A 14,434-nucleotide genomic window follows, 5' to 3' on the forward strand; every position below is an offset into this window, starting at 1 on the left:
GCTCAGTTGTGTCCAATTCTTTGTGACTCCATGGACTGTAGCCCGCCAGGCTCCTCTGTCCATGGGATTCTCCAGGCAAGAACACTGGAGTGGGTAGCCATTCCCTTCTCCAGGGGAGCTTCCTGACCCAGGGATCAACCCCAGCTCTCTTGCATTACAGGCAGATTCTTAACTGTCTGAACCACCAGAGAAGCCCCCAGAGAAGGAAGGGGTAGTTTTAGGTGGAAGAGTCGGAGAGATGATGAGGCAGGGACTTGCAGACCATGGTGAGGACTTTGGGTTTGGCTTGGAGGGAAGTAGGAGCCAGAGAGGGTTCTGAGCAGAGGAGGGACATGATATACAACAGGCTTGCACAGGCTCCTTCTGGGGGGAACAGACTATAGAGGGCACAGGTGGGAGCTGGGACAACAAGGAGGCAGCAACTGCGCTGTTCCTGCAGGAGATGATGGACTGGACCAGGGAAGGGGTGTTGGAGATGATCAGAAATGAACTGGCCTGGTGGTCCAGTGGTTAAAACTGCACTTTCAATGCAGGGGGTGTGGGTTCAATCCCTGGTCAGGAAACTAAGATCCCACATGTCATATGGTGTGGCCAAAAAATAAAATTTTTAAAAGAGGAAGAAATGGATTCTAGAATTTCCAGTCCTGAGTACCAAGAAGGAAGAGCCAAGGCTCTGACACTGGGAACTCACTGTCAGAGTAGTGGGGGAAAACAAGCCTCACCAGTCCCAAGACTTTTGGGGACTAAAAGTGACCAAGAGGGGACTTCCCCGGTGGTCCAGTCGTTAAGACTCCATGCCCAAATGCACAGAGCACTTGTTCAATCCCTGGTCAAGAGACTAAGATCCCACACACTGTGCAGTCAACAAATAAATAAATGAAAATAAAAGTGACCAGGACTTTGGTTGGTGTCATATTTCTTAATAGTAGTAGAAATATGATAGTAATAATAACTCACCATTAGAAAGCCCTGATCCAGCACTATATTAAATGCTTCACTTGTATTTACTCACTTAAAAGTAACCAAATTGGTTGAAAATATCATGATCCCCTTTTCCAGGTTAAGAAACCAAAGCACAGAGAGGTTAAACAACTTGCTCAAAGTCACACAGCAGAGCCAGGATTTGAGCCCAGGAAGCCAGCTCCAGAGACTGTGTTACCAGCCTCTAAATTCCTGCTTTCTTTCTGCAGAGAATAAAAAGGGGGAAGCAACCTTTCAACTCCGGATGGAAACAAGGTCAGAGAACAAGATCTTCACCTAGGCAGGAGGAAGGATGCACCTCCTGGAGTCCAGGGTCCTTAGCAGCTCTCCCTGTGTACTGAGTGGAGGCTGGGAACCAGCCAAACCCACCTCTCCATGCCTGCTCCATCATCGCTACCTCTCATCCTGCCCTCCCCTGCTTGTCTACCATCCCACTGCCCCAATCCTGTCCTCCATCCTGCCATGTCCAGAATGGCAGGCTCCTGAATGGTGGACATGCACCATGACCCAGATGCCCAGAGCCTGCTCCAAGCGTGGTGACTCTCCCCTGGCTTCATCTTCTCCAGACATTCCAGCTCCCATTCCAGTCTGGCTCTGTCTCCCAAATACCCTTGCCTGGGTCTAGGTAACAAAACATGTACTGAGTGCCTCCTGGGTGTCAGGCTCTGTTCTAGGAGCTACGGAGACAGTTGTGAGCAAGACAGCTCCTCCCTGCCTGCTGAAGCCCACAGCCTCTCAGGAGAGACAAGCAATAACTGAATAATCACCCAGAATCAATGCAAAATGACCACTGTGATTAAATGTGGTGAAGGAGAGGTCCACAGAGCCATGGGAGGGCAAATTAGAGAATTATCAGTTGTGAGGGCTGAGGAAGGTTTCTGGGCAGGGGTTGGGGGGCATGGTTGGTGAAGGGATGCATCAGGTGAGATTGCAAAGATGAAAGGGTTTTTCAGGGCAAAGAGGGAGGAAGGAGAATTCTAGGCTGAGAGAACAGCATGTGCCAAGGTCCAGTGGCAGGAGAGAGACCCAACACTTCAGAGCAATCAGATTGGAGGCTGGAGTGGGAGGAAGTGAACTGGAAGGATGAGACCAGGCATTTTGTAAAGCAAGGAGGGTAAACCAGGAGGCAATGTATCAGATTTCTGTTTGCTAAAGCTATATGCTGTCTGGGGGCAGAAGAGTGACAGGGAGTCACAGGAGGAGGTTACTGCCCTTGTCCAGGCGAGACGTGACAGCAATGGGAGTGTGGGGGAGGGGCAAGAGGACAGTGGGAAGAGACTCGTGCTGTGAAATCCCCAGGTTCCAGGGTCATCGAGATGCCACGATGACCATCATGGAGGTCTCCCTGCTCACTGGCTTCTACCCCAACCAGGATGACCTCAAACAGGTAATGAGCAGGGCGGGGATGTCCTGGAAACCTCCCACACCCCCCGAGTGGGTGCAGAGCGCCTGTCTGTGGGTCAAGGCCCCCAGGTTAATGCCCCCACGGTCCGTGCCCCAAGGTCAGTGGCCATGGTCAACTTTAGCCTAACCTCTGCCCTGATTGTGCCTCAGTTTCCCCAACACTGGAGCTGATTGGACAAAGGTTAGGAGCTCTAAGAGTGGAGCTCTCAGGGCTGGGTGCCTCTGTGGATCTCTGCCAACTGGCAGGTCTCACCTTCTGCCCCAGCTCACGAGCGAGGTGGAGAGGTACGCCTTCCAGTACGAGACCAAGATGAACTCCAGCGACAGCACCGTTGTCCTCTACCTGGAGAAGGTAAGGCAAGCCAGGTGTCCTCCGCCAGGGCTGTGCGGGCCGCAGGGTAGGCCAAGAAGCGACGGTCAGCACCCTGGTCAGTGATGCTGGAGAGTCATACCCTGAGGTCGGCTCTTCAGTATTCAAGACCACGTGGTCTGTGGTCATGACCCAGGCCCTGTAGTCGGTATCCCCATGCTCGGTGGCCCTGCGCGCCTCAGACAGTACGCCCCTCCTCCAGCTCTCCCACAAAGAAGACACGGTGCTCGGCTTCCGGGTCCACAGGATGCTGAAGGCCGAGTTCCTGCAGGCTGCCCAGGTCACAGTCTACGACTACTACGAGCCTTGTGAGCAGGGCCTGGGGATGGAGGGGATCCTCAGAGCGTACAAGGCCTGAGAAGGATAGGGTCAGAAAACAAAACAGTGGGGTGAGGTGCGCGGAGCCAAAAAACGAAATGGGGCGTGGCAGAGAGGGTCTTCTTTGGCTCCGTGGGAGGGGTGGCCAGAGGGAAGGGACTTAAGGGGCGTGGTGCTGAGGGGCGTGTCCTTCCTTGGTGGTTAAAGGGGCGGGGAGGTGGGGCAGTAGGTTGCCTGGAAGAGGGTGTGGCCGAGCGGAGAAGGGACTGGGCGTGGCCTGCTGGGTCAGGGTGGACAAAAGCAGGCAGGGTCTTCAAAGAGGAGGGACTTGTTAAGGGGGTGGCTGCGCACCCAGGTGGCCGCTAGTGGTAAAGAACCCTCCTGCCACTTCAGGAGACGTTAAGAGACGTGGGTTCGATCCCTGGGTCGGGAAGATTCCCAACCCACTCCAGTATTCTCACCTGGAGAATCCCATGGACAGAGGAGACGTGGGCTACAGCCCAAGGGGTCGCAAAAAGTCGGACACGGCTGAAGCGTGAAGAATGTTAAAATGATGGGCAGGGGCCTTCTGGGGGCGGGGCCAGACCGGCACCCAGCCCTCCAGGACCAGAGGCCCAAGCCAACCGGACTTACTCGCCCCCTCTCACAGCCCGAAGGTGCACTTCCTTCTACAACCTGCCCACAGAGCACGCTTCCCTGCGGAAGATCTGCGACAAAGACGTGTGCAGATGCGCGGAGGGTGAGGCCATGGAGACGGAGGGCTGGGGTTGCCAGGCTAGGGATTCAAGAGCTTTTTATCACCTCCTGGGTGCCTTCTGGGTTGAGTTTAGACCGCGAGAGGGAGAGAGAGAGAGAAAGACAAAAAGAGACAGAGGAGGAGAGATCACACTACAGACCGGAAAGGCCAGACCCGTCCCGCCCCCGGGGGTTGAGCCTGGGGCCGGATGGGGGTCAGAGTGGAGGAGGGCCCCACTTTAGCGCAGCCAGAGCACCCTCCCCCTCCTCCAACCTTCCAGAGCAGTGCCCATCCCCAAAGAAGGACAGTAACCACCTGAGTCAGGAGGAGCTCCAGACAGCAGCCTGTGAGGCTGGAGTGGACTTTGGTGAGTGTGGGGCTTGGCAGGGGGGTGGGTAGGGGGCAGACACCTGCAGACTGGACACCAACACGACACACCCTTGGCCCCCTTCCCCAGTGTACAAGGCCAGTCTGGAGTCTGTGGAGACCTCCGACTCCAACCCCTACATCTACTACAACATGAAGCTCCAAGCCATCATCAAGAGTGGTATGTCCAAGGCGGCAGAGGAGATGGTGTGGGGGCCTACACTGGGGGTCCCAAAGCGGGGGCAGGCCAGGCCCATGCAGGTCAACACGCACTGGCTCTCATCTCCTTCAGGCACGGACTCTGCCAGTCCCCTCACCGTAAAGAAATTCGTCACTCACACCACCTGCCAAGACTCCCTGGGGCTGCAGGAACACGAGACATACCTCATAATGGGCCAGATTTCAGACCTGTGGAGAGTCAAGTCTGAGTGCGTGGCTGGGGGGCTCCTGCTACCCTGGGGACTCAGGCCTGGGCCCCTTTCCCTACCCCAGGCCAGTCCTAGGTGTCAAAATTTCTACTGCACCCGTCAACAGGAGTCTTGGGTTTCAGGGCTACCCTGAATGAAGGTGTAGGCTGTGTACTGCACAACTCCTGGCAACACTGTTCATTAGGGGATGGTGGTTTTCCAACAGAGGGCAGGAAAGAGTCAGAGCAAAGGGAAGCTTTTCTAATCCCCAGTAGTATGGGCTGGGGTGGGGCGGGGGGGCAGCGAGACAGCCCTGTGGAGGACATTATAGGTTGTGGTTCTGAGACTCCATCAAGCAGGGCAGAGGGGCAAATCAGAAAGGTCTCCACACTTCCAAAGCAGCAGGCTCTCCTTACCGTCCTTGCCTCTTCTCACCCACAGATACATCCATGTCCTGGGCAAGGAGACGTTTCTCATGCACTGGCCAGAGAATGGGACAGTGGGCAAGAAGGAATTGCTGGACCAACTGGCAGGGTTTTCAGACTATATGCACACCCATGGCTGCGAGTCCTGAGACCCTAAGGGTTTCTGCTGCTCACAGGAGGGTGTCTCCAAGTGCACCTGAACCCCCTGGGCTTAACCTCAAATAAAAAGCATAGAATATTGTACCCAGACTCCAGACGTGTGTTCCTGACCCGGAGAATTAAGCAGGGACCCCACAGAACCCGCTCTATCATTAACCTGCCTCCTCTTTCTCACTCCTATTCTATTCCAGTCACACTGGCCTTCTTTGTGACTTTCCAACACCCAAGTTGATTCCCACCACAGGGCCTTTGCACAGGGCCCTGTCCCCTCCGTCAGGTACACCCTTTCTCCAGATTTCTTTATGGGTTGAACACTTACCTTATTTGCAATCTAGGGGAGGAAGTTGTTTGCTTTGGTTGTTTAATTCAATTAGTTAATTTATGGCTGTGCTGGGTCTTCATTGCTTCATGCAGGCTTTCTCTAGTTGCAGACAGCAGGGGCTACTCATTGCTGTGGCTGCTCTTGTTGCAGAGCACGGGCTCATGGGCTTCAATAGTTGTGGCTCATGGGCTTAGTTGCTCCCCGGCATTTGGGATCTTCCCGGACTAGGGATTGAACCTGTGTCCCCTGCATTGACAGGCAGATTCTTAACCACTGGACCACCAGGAAAATCTCTTGACTCTGTTTTAATGTCACTTTCTCAAAGATATGTGCTTTAATAACATATCTAAAATAAACCCCCTCCCTTGAGACTTCCCTAGTGGTCCAGTGGTTAAAAATCTGCCTCCCAATGCAGGAGATGTAAATTCAATCCCTGGTCAGGGAACTAAGATGCCACACAAGAGAGAGTGAGAGTGTTAGTCGCTAAGCCGTGTCTGACTCTTTGTGACCCCAGGACTGTAGCCAGCCAGGCTCCGTTGTCCATGAAATTCTCCAGGCAAGGATACTGGAGTAGGTTGCCATTTCCTCCTCCAGGGGATCTTCCTGACCCAGGGATTGAACTTAGGTCTCCTGCATTGCAGGCAGATTTCTTACCATCTTTGCCAGCAGTGATCCCACATGCTGCAGAGCAACTAAGCCCACAAGCCACAAGAGACCCCTTGTGCCATAACTAAGACCTGATGCGGCCAAAAATAAATAAATAAATATATTTTAATAAACAAGTAAAATAGGCCTCCTCCCATCATTCTCAATAACACTTAAAATACATAGTATGTGACATTTATTAATTTGATTGTTAGCTAATCAGGTATTTCTCTTGCCCCACAATATCAGCTCCTTGAGACCGCATGTCTGTCTGGTTCATTGTGGAATTCCCAGCTCCAGTAGCAGGGGCTGGTATACAGAAGGTGCTCAGGAAATGACTGTTGAATGAATGAATTTAGCATACACTCTGCACTTGGTCTTGATGGAAGGTTTGACCAGGAATCCTAGGAATCTGGAGAATTGAAAAAAGGGGCAGGGTAGGATGACTGAGTTTCGTCAATGTGGCCTGGAATTGGAGTAGGGGACTGGCAAGCCAAGGCAGTAGCCCATGGGGGTCAAGGGACCATGCCCCCCACCACCCCCCTACCCCACCCCACCCCCCGCCGCCAAGGAGTTCTGGAGGGATTGCAAGTCATGCAGGATAGCTTGAACTCAGAGTGTCAAGGAGGGGCTGAAAGTGAGGGTGAAAAAGAAAGATGGAGTTTTGAACACCAGGCTAAAGGGTTTGGTCATTATGAAGGGCAGTGGGAAGCCATGGAAGGTGTTTGAGCAGGAAGAGGAATCGACCAGCTCTGAGGTGGAATGGCCCAGTTGATTGATGGGCAGAAACTGAGTTGATGGCAAGAAAGCGGAAGAGGAGGTTGGGGGTTGTGGGCCCACTGGATAGCATGGCAGCAGCTACGTGAATTGTGTCTAACTGCCTCCACCTCCCCATGGCTGTGTGTGACCTCAACCCAGTTATTCACCTCTTTGTGCCTTGGTTTCCTCATCTCTAGGCTTATTCCCATCAGAGAGTTACTGTGAGTGTCCAGCGTTCTAAGTATTCAATAAACCTTCATCGGCCTTATTATCAGTGAGCCAGATAAGAGGCCTTGGGGAGGGAGTGAAACTGCTGGAATTCACACAGTCAAAGAAAATCAGATCTCAGCAAACCCTGCTCAACCCCCACTACCCAGGTGAGACTTCCCTGGTGGTCCAATGGCTAAGACTTCACGCTCCCAATTCGGAGGACCCAAGTTTGCTACCTGGTCAGAGAATTAGATACTGAATGCTGCAACTAAAAACTGGCACAGCCAAATTAGTAATTTTTTTTTTTAATTTAATGGGACTTATCCTGGGACCAGGGCAATGAGGAGTTACCACCCCTTCTTGTATTCTTCTTCTTCCTCTTGTTATTTTTAATCATACATGAAGACCTTCTAGTAAAAAAGATTCCCCAAAAGCAGACATTAAGGGGAAAAATGTGAGGGCCCCTGTTCCCTCCCCAAAGGAACCAGAACTGTCCACGGCTTGCTTGCATACCCTGTGTTCTATTTCCTGCTGTTTGTGGACACTCTTATGACCACAGGCAAAACTATAACTTAAGGTTTTATTTTCTTATGTATATAAAGACCTCCTCTTTCTAAATCAAACATTTCTTAATGTTTAACTGTTTTTTCTTTTTAAGAACAAACACACAATTCTTGCAATCAGGAAACAAAAAAAAAAAAGGCAGAGTCTTTGTTTTTTTCAAGGGGGGCTTTCCACAGATTTGAAATTTCAAACTGTGACATAGAAAAAGATGAAGTCATCTGGCCACCCGAGCTCCCAGAGCTGAGTTACCTCACGCACTTTCCTGAAACTTTTCCTGTGAGCTTTCCAGAATGTGGGATCAATGATTAACTGCGAAGGCTTCTGCTGCCAGGAGCAGACACAAAGCTACCAGGCCCAGGGCTGGAGCACAGAACTGTTTTCCCACAGTTGACACCTTTAGGAAAAGCGATAGAAACCAAGGTGCTTGCACGCTCAGTTGCCCAATTCTGTCTGACTCTTTGCGACCCCGTGGACTGTAGCCTGCCAGGCTCCTCTGTCCATGGGATTCTCCAGGCAAGAATACTGGAGTGGGCTGCCATTTCCTCCTCCAGGGGATCTTCCTGACTCAGGGATCAAACCTGTGCCTCCTGCATTGGCGGGTGCATTCTTTACCGCTGAACCACCTGGGAAGGCCATAAACCAAGGTAGTATGATCATAAAAATAGCTGCATGGTCCTTGAAGGATTACTATGCTTTGTATCCTCTAAATCAACACAATCCCATAAGAATATAATGAAAGTCACACATAATTTTTTGTAAAATTAAAAAAATTTTTTGGCTGCACTGGGTCTTCATTGCTGTTCACAGGCTTTCTCTAGTTGTGGCGAGAGGAGGCTACTCTTTGTTGCATTGCACAGGCTTCTCATTGAGGTGGCTTCTCTGATCGCAGAGTACGGGCTCTAGGCTGCGGGCTTCTGTAGTTGCGGCACACAGGCTTAGCTGCCCCTCCGCATGTGGAGTCTTCCCTGAGCAGGAATTGAATCTGTGTCCCCTGCATTGGCAGGCGGATTCTTAACCACTGGACCACCAGAGGAGCCCCCATACATATAATTTTAAATATTCTAGTCATCGCATTAAAAAGACAAAACTAGTGAAATTAATTATAACAATTTTATTTAGCCCAATATATCTAAAATATTATCATGTCAAAATGTAATCAATACAAAAAGTTAAAAATGTGTTATTTCACATAAATCTTCAAAATCCAACGTGCAATTTGACACTGACAACACGTCTGAATAAGGAGCTACCATATTTCGAGGGCTCAAATGCTACATGTGACCAGTGGCTACCCTATCAGACAGCCCAGTTCTTAATGGTTTATCTATATTAACTCACAGAATCTTTACAAGAACTCTATTCCCATTTTATAGATGTGGAAATTTAGGCTCCGAAATTTAACAGAAGAAACTGCTCAGAGAGCTAGCAATGGACTCAAACCCAGATTGTCTGGTTCCAAGGTGTACCCCCTTGGCCTCTATGCTGCTGCTGCTGCTGCTAAGTTGCTTCAGTCGTGTCCGACTCTGTGTGACCCCATAGACGGCAGCCCACCAGGCTCTCCGGTCCCTGGGGTTCTCCAGGCAAGAACACTGGAGTGGGTTGCCATTTCCTTCTCCAATGCATGAAAGTGAAAAGTGAAAGTGAAGTCGCTCAGTCGTGTCGAACTCTTAGCGACCCCATGGACTGCAGCCCACCAGGCTCCTCTGTCCAATGGGATTTTCCTCAATTCCATCTGGAAGGAGTGATGCACTCAGCTGTCCTGGGTTCAAGTCCTGACTGTGCCACTTACAAGCCAGATCACTGCATGATTTGCTTAATTCCTCTGAAATTTCATATTCTTCATCTGAAAAAGGGCCAGTAGTACCTAAACCAGAAGGCTGAGGGATCACTTGCTAGTCTAAAGCCTGGAGGACACTGCACAGAGAGCCGGCACCCTGCTGACCCCTGGGTACACTCAGGCTCTTTCTACCACTGCGATTTCTCCATTCACTGAATTCATTTGGGCCGCCCAACTTTGCACATAACACATTCTTGAAAATGTATTTGAAGCCAATTTTGCACAACTCGAACAATAGATTGCTGTGCTGTCAAGGGCACTCCATTTACAAAGGACTACACAAATTATGAAATTCCAAATTACTTCTCACCTCTTAGGTGTCATTGTCAAAGACAGATTCCCAGGGTCTCGTACATGTTATTTTAAAAAGTAATTGGATTTGTCTTATTGTGTATTTTCTTGATTCTCATTACAAAAGTGATGGATACTTATTGCGAATAAAAAAAATTTTTGATACTTCGAGAAATATGTCATATTGAGAGTAAAGGTGGTGTGGGGATCCACATGCAGAAATGCACAAGGATAGGGTGTGTAAGCCAAGGGAGTGTCAGCAAGGCCCCAGCTGTCAAAGCATCAGAATACAGAGGTTGAAAGAGACAATTAAAATAACACACAATAATCTGAAATTTCACACATACATACACACACACACATAATGAACTATGTGGATGAAATTTTTTTCTGAGCCATAAATAATAAAAAACAAATACTGATCAATCATGCTAGAGAAAAAATAAATTATCTTTGTAGTTAATCTGAAGAAAATATTACAAATCATTGTCATATGAAGAGTCGGTTAAAGAGTTTGTTGTTATTTAGCCACTAAGTCATGACTGATTCTTTGTGACCCCATGGACTATAGCCTGCCAGGCTCCTCTGTCCATGAGACTTCCCAGGTAAGAATACTGGAGTGGGTAGCCATTTCATTCTCCAGGGGATCTTCCTGGCCCAGGGATCAAACCTGAGTTCCCTGAATTGCAGGCAGATTCTTTACCACTATATCACCTGGGAAGCCCTGGTTAAAGAGTTTATAGCCATAAAATGTAGGGGGACGTTTGGAGAGGCATGCTTGACAGTTAATTAATAAAAACACTTTGTTATTAAAAAAAAAAAAATACACCATGCTTTAGTAGGTGTTGCAGAGTTGCTCTCTCCAACGATTCTACCAAGGGACACCCTTTCCAACCAACAATATGGAGATTTCCCATACCCAACATCTCCAGTTCTAGGCATTCCCAAATTTCTTCATTTGGTTAAACTGAGGGAGGGACTTAGCCAGTGATCCAGTAGTTAAGACTCTGTGTTTCCACTACAGGGGGCACAGGTTCAATCCCTGGTCAGGGAACTAAGATGCTGCATGCTGTTCACCGTGGTCTAATTTATTAAGCTGAGGGAGAAATTGACTAGGTTTTGAAAAGCACACGCATCCTCCAATCATGTCCATTTCCTCCACAACTAAACATACTTTCACCCAGCATGTGCCTCTGAAGGTCCAATTGAAGGTCAAGATTTGGGTATGAGCTTCCCCTCCGTTCACCCTCCACCATGCTCACTAAACCCCAGCCAAGGTGGCCTATAGATTCCTGCAATATACCCAGCCCCCTCCCACCTCAGGACCTTTGCACATGCTGCTCTGTCTACCTCCACCTCATCACCTTGTTGTTGTTATTCAGTGGCTCAGTCGTGTCTGACTCCTTGTGACCCCATGGACAGCAGCACCCCAGGCCTCCCTGTCCTTCACCATCTCCCACAGTTTGCCCAAACTGATGTCCGTTGAGTCGGTGATGCCATCCAACCATCTCATCCCCTGTTGCCCCCTTCTCCTCCTGCCTTCAATCTTTCCCAACATTAGGGTCTTTTCCAGTGAATTGGCTTTTCACATCAGGTGGCCAAAGTATTGAAGCTTCAGCTTCAGCATCAGTCCTTCCAATGAGTACTCAGGGTTGATTTCCTTTAGGATTGACTGGTTTGATCTCCTTGCTGCCCAAGGAACTCTCAAGAGTCTTCTCTAGCACCACAGTTCGAAAGCATCAATTTTTCAGCACTCAGCTTTCTTTACTGTCCAACTCTCACATCCATACCTGACTACTGGAAAAGCCATAGCTTTGACTGGACACTTTTGTCAGCAAAGTGATATCTCTGCTTTTTAATATACTGTCTAGCTTTCTAACAGCTTTTCTTCCAAAGAGCAAGTGTCTTTTAATTTCACGGCTGCTGTCACCATCTTCAGTGATTTTGGAGTCCAAGAAGTAAAGTTTGTCACTGTTTCCATGTTTTCCCTAGGTAGTTCCTATTCCCTATTTATCCTTTGGCGAGACCCCCCCCCACCCCCAGGAGGTTCTTGTTTTCCCTTTTGTGATAATATTACCCCCTTTATATGATTTCTATCTGGATCAAATGAGATACATAGTTCAAAACACTTGACACAGTGTTTCAGAAAGTGTTCACATCATGGGACAACAAAGCTATCTGTCCAGACAGACCAAGATGGTTACAGAGCTCAAACTAAACTTTGAGGTAGGCAGCGCCTCCATGTGATCGCTGGGAATCTTTGTTTTTCTGTTCATCATGTTTAGTCACTAAGTCATGTCAGAGACTTTTGCGACCCCATGGACAGTGGCCCTCCAGGCTCCTCTGTCCATGGGATTTCCCATGCCATTTCCTTCTCCAGGGCATCTTCCCAGCTCAGGGATCAAACTGCGTCTTCTGTACTGGCAGGTGGAAATTGCCAAGCCACCAGGGAAGCCCTCTGTTCATCTATAAATGCCCAAATTCAGTACTCACAGGCTGTATCTCTGTCCCTCCAGACTGATTCTCGCCTTCGCCTCCTGCTCTGTGCCCTGACAGGCTGACTGCCTGACCGGCTCCCTTTCCTTCCTTGCCTTCTGGCGCTGGAAGAGAGAGACTCCAGTAGGAGATGGGGAGGGAGGAAGGGAGAGAGGGCAGGGTCTTTATCCTTCTTCCTAAACACAGGCTGGATCTGGCAACTCAATTTTATCACACAGGATGTGGCGGCTGAAGTGATGCTCTGGGACTTTCAAGGCTAGGTCATGAAACGATACAAGTTCCACCTGGCTTTCCTTCTCTTGGGTTGCCTGCCCTGGTGAGGCCAGCTGCCAGGTTGGGCGTATCAAACTCAAGTCAACTTAGGTAGTGAGGAACTGAGGCATCCCGCCAACAGCCAGCACTCACCTGCCAGTCACATGTGAGTGAGCCTCCTCGGAAGCAAGAGCCTTCAGCCCCAGTCAAACCTTCAGAGGAACGCAGCCCCAGTCAACATGTCGACTACAACCTTATGGAGACTCTGAGCCAGAAAGCCTACTAAAGCCGTCCCTGGATTCCTGACCCACAAAAACTGTGTGAGCTAATAAGTGTTTCTAGTTTTAAGTCACTATGTGTGTGTGTGCTAAGTCACTTCAGTCATGTCCAACTCTCACCCCATGTCAGTCCATGTCACCCCAGGTCACCCCATGTCAGTCCATGAGGATTCTCCAGGCAAGAATACTGGAGTGGGTTGCCATGCCCTCTTCCAAGGGATCTTCCTAACCCAGGGATTGAACTCATATCTCCTGTATTGGCAGGCGGGTTCTTTACCACTAGCACCACCTGGGAAGCCCTTAAGCCATTACATTTGGGGAGATAATTTGTTACACAGCAACAGAGAACTACAACACCTGGTAAGAAGAGTCCCGAGTTCCCATTCTTCTTGGAATCCTCTTCCTCTACATCCTTCAGGTCTTCAGATGTTACTTCTCACAGCCTTCCCTAAACTCTCTTTATCCATCCCCCTGTGGCAGTTTATTTTTCATCCTGGCATGTATTATCTCCTGAAAGTAGTAAGAGTGTTAGTCACTCAGTTGTGCCCGACTACAACTCCATGGAGTGTAGCCCACCGGGCTCCTCTGTCCATGGGATTCTCCAGGCCAGAATACTGGAGTGGGTAGCCATTCCCTTCTCCAGGGGATCTTCCTGACCCAGGGATCGAACCCAGGTCTCCCGCATTGCAGGCAGATTCTTTACTGTCTGAGCCACCAGGGAAGCTGCTTACCCATCACATATTTGTTTCTTCTATCTCCCCCACTAGAATGCTAGCTCTATAGGGCAGGGATCTTTGTTTTCTGTGATGCTGTGTCCATGGTGCATGGAGCAGTGCCTGGCACAGAGCAAGCTCTCACTATGGTGATCATTAGGATGAGAAGCTAACAGACGTGAGTTGTGTTGGGGCTTGATCAGATTCCCACCTGTTTCCTGCCTGTTCTGTGCTCACCATGACCAGGGATGGAACATAGCTGTGACCTTCCCCTCCACTGGGTAAGTAGTAGTTGGGAACTATAACGAGAGAGCCCCTCCATGCCTCCCTGCTTCGCTGGGATAAAATCCCAGGTCCTCTCAGCAGTCTTCAATCTTTCCTGCACCAGAGACCATTTTCCTGGAAGACAATTTTTCCACAGACAGAGTGGGGGGTGTGGGGATGGTTTCGGGATGATTCAAGTGCATTACATTTAGTGTGCAATCTATTTCGATTATTATTGCATCAGCTTCACCTCAAATCATCAGGCATCAGATCCCAGAGGTTAGGGACCACTGCTCTGTGATGCCTGCTGCTGCTAAGTCGCTTCAGTTGTGTCCCACTCTGTGCGACCCCATAGACGGTAGCCTACCAGGCTCCCCCGTCCCTGGGATTCTCCTGGCAAACACACTGGAGTGGGTTGCCATTTCCTTCTCCAATGCATGAAAGTGAAAAGTGAAAGTGAAGTCGCTCAGTCGTGTCGAACTCTTAGCGACCCCATGGACTGCAGCCTCCCAGGCTCCTCCGTCCATGGGATTTTCCAGGCAAGACCACTGGAGTGGGGTGCAATTGCCTTCTCCGTCTGCGATGCCTACAGTCCCCCATTCCTACCTGAAACCCCACCACTCAGCCCCAAAGAACC

The 14,434-nt window shown here is 49.7% G+C and overlaps 1 protein-coding gene across 2 annotated transcripts; it reads left to right on the plus strand.

The window, feature by feature from the left end:
* Positions 1-2,956: 2,956 nt before the first annotated feature.
* LOC129625643 (complement C3-like) lies at positions 2,957-5,238 on the plus strand. 2 transcript variants are annotated; one of them, XM_055544245.1, is made up of 6 exons: positions 2,957-3,063; positions 3,723-3,812; positions 4,090-4,176; positions 4,267-4,356; positions 4,468-4,603; positions 5,024-5,238. In XM_055544245.1, the coding sequence occupies exons 1-6, from the start codon at positions 3,003-3,005 to the stop codon at positions 5,154-5,156; spliced, it is 597 nt and encodes a 198-aa protein (XP_055400220.1). In that variant the 5' UTR covers positions 2,957-3,002; the 3' UTR covers positions 5,157-5,238. The 2 variants fall into 2 exon arrangements, with proteins under 2 accessions (XP_055400220.1, XP_055400231.1); XM_055544256.1 differs by lacking the exon at positions 4,468-4,603.
* Positions 5,239-14,434: the final 9,196 nt, after the last annotated feature.

The sequence above is a fragment of the Bubalus kerabau genome, chromosome 1 (assembly GCF_029407905.1).
Source record: "Bubalus kerabau isolate K-KA32 ecotype Philippines breed swamp buffalo chromosome 1, PCC_UOA_SB_1v2, whole genome shotgun sequence".
In the NCBI taxonomy this organism is placed as follows: domain Eukaryota; kingdom Metazoa; phylum Chordata; class Mammalia; order Artiodactyla; family Bovidae; genus Bubalus; species Bubalus kerabau.

What these genes read in the sequence shown, in the direction of transcription:
- LOC129625643 (XM_055544245.1), top strand. Translation starts at nt 3,003, where the DNA reads ATGCTGAAGGCCGAGTTCCTGCAGGCTGCCCAGGTCACAGTCTACGAC. An exon ending in CTACGACTACTACGAGCCTT is followed by an intron (nt 3,064 to 3,722) that starts GTGAGCAGGGCC and finishes CCCCTCTCACAG; the next exon opens with CCCGAAGGTGCACTTCCTTC. An exon ending in CTGTGGAGAGTCAAGTCTGA is followed by an intron (nt 4,604 to 5,023) that starts GTGCGTGGCTGG and finishes TCTCACCCACAG; the next exon opens with ATACATCCATGTCCTGGGCA.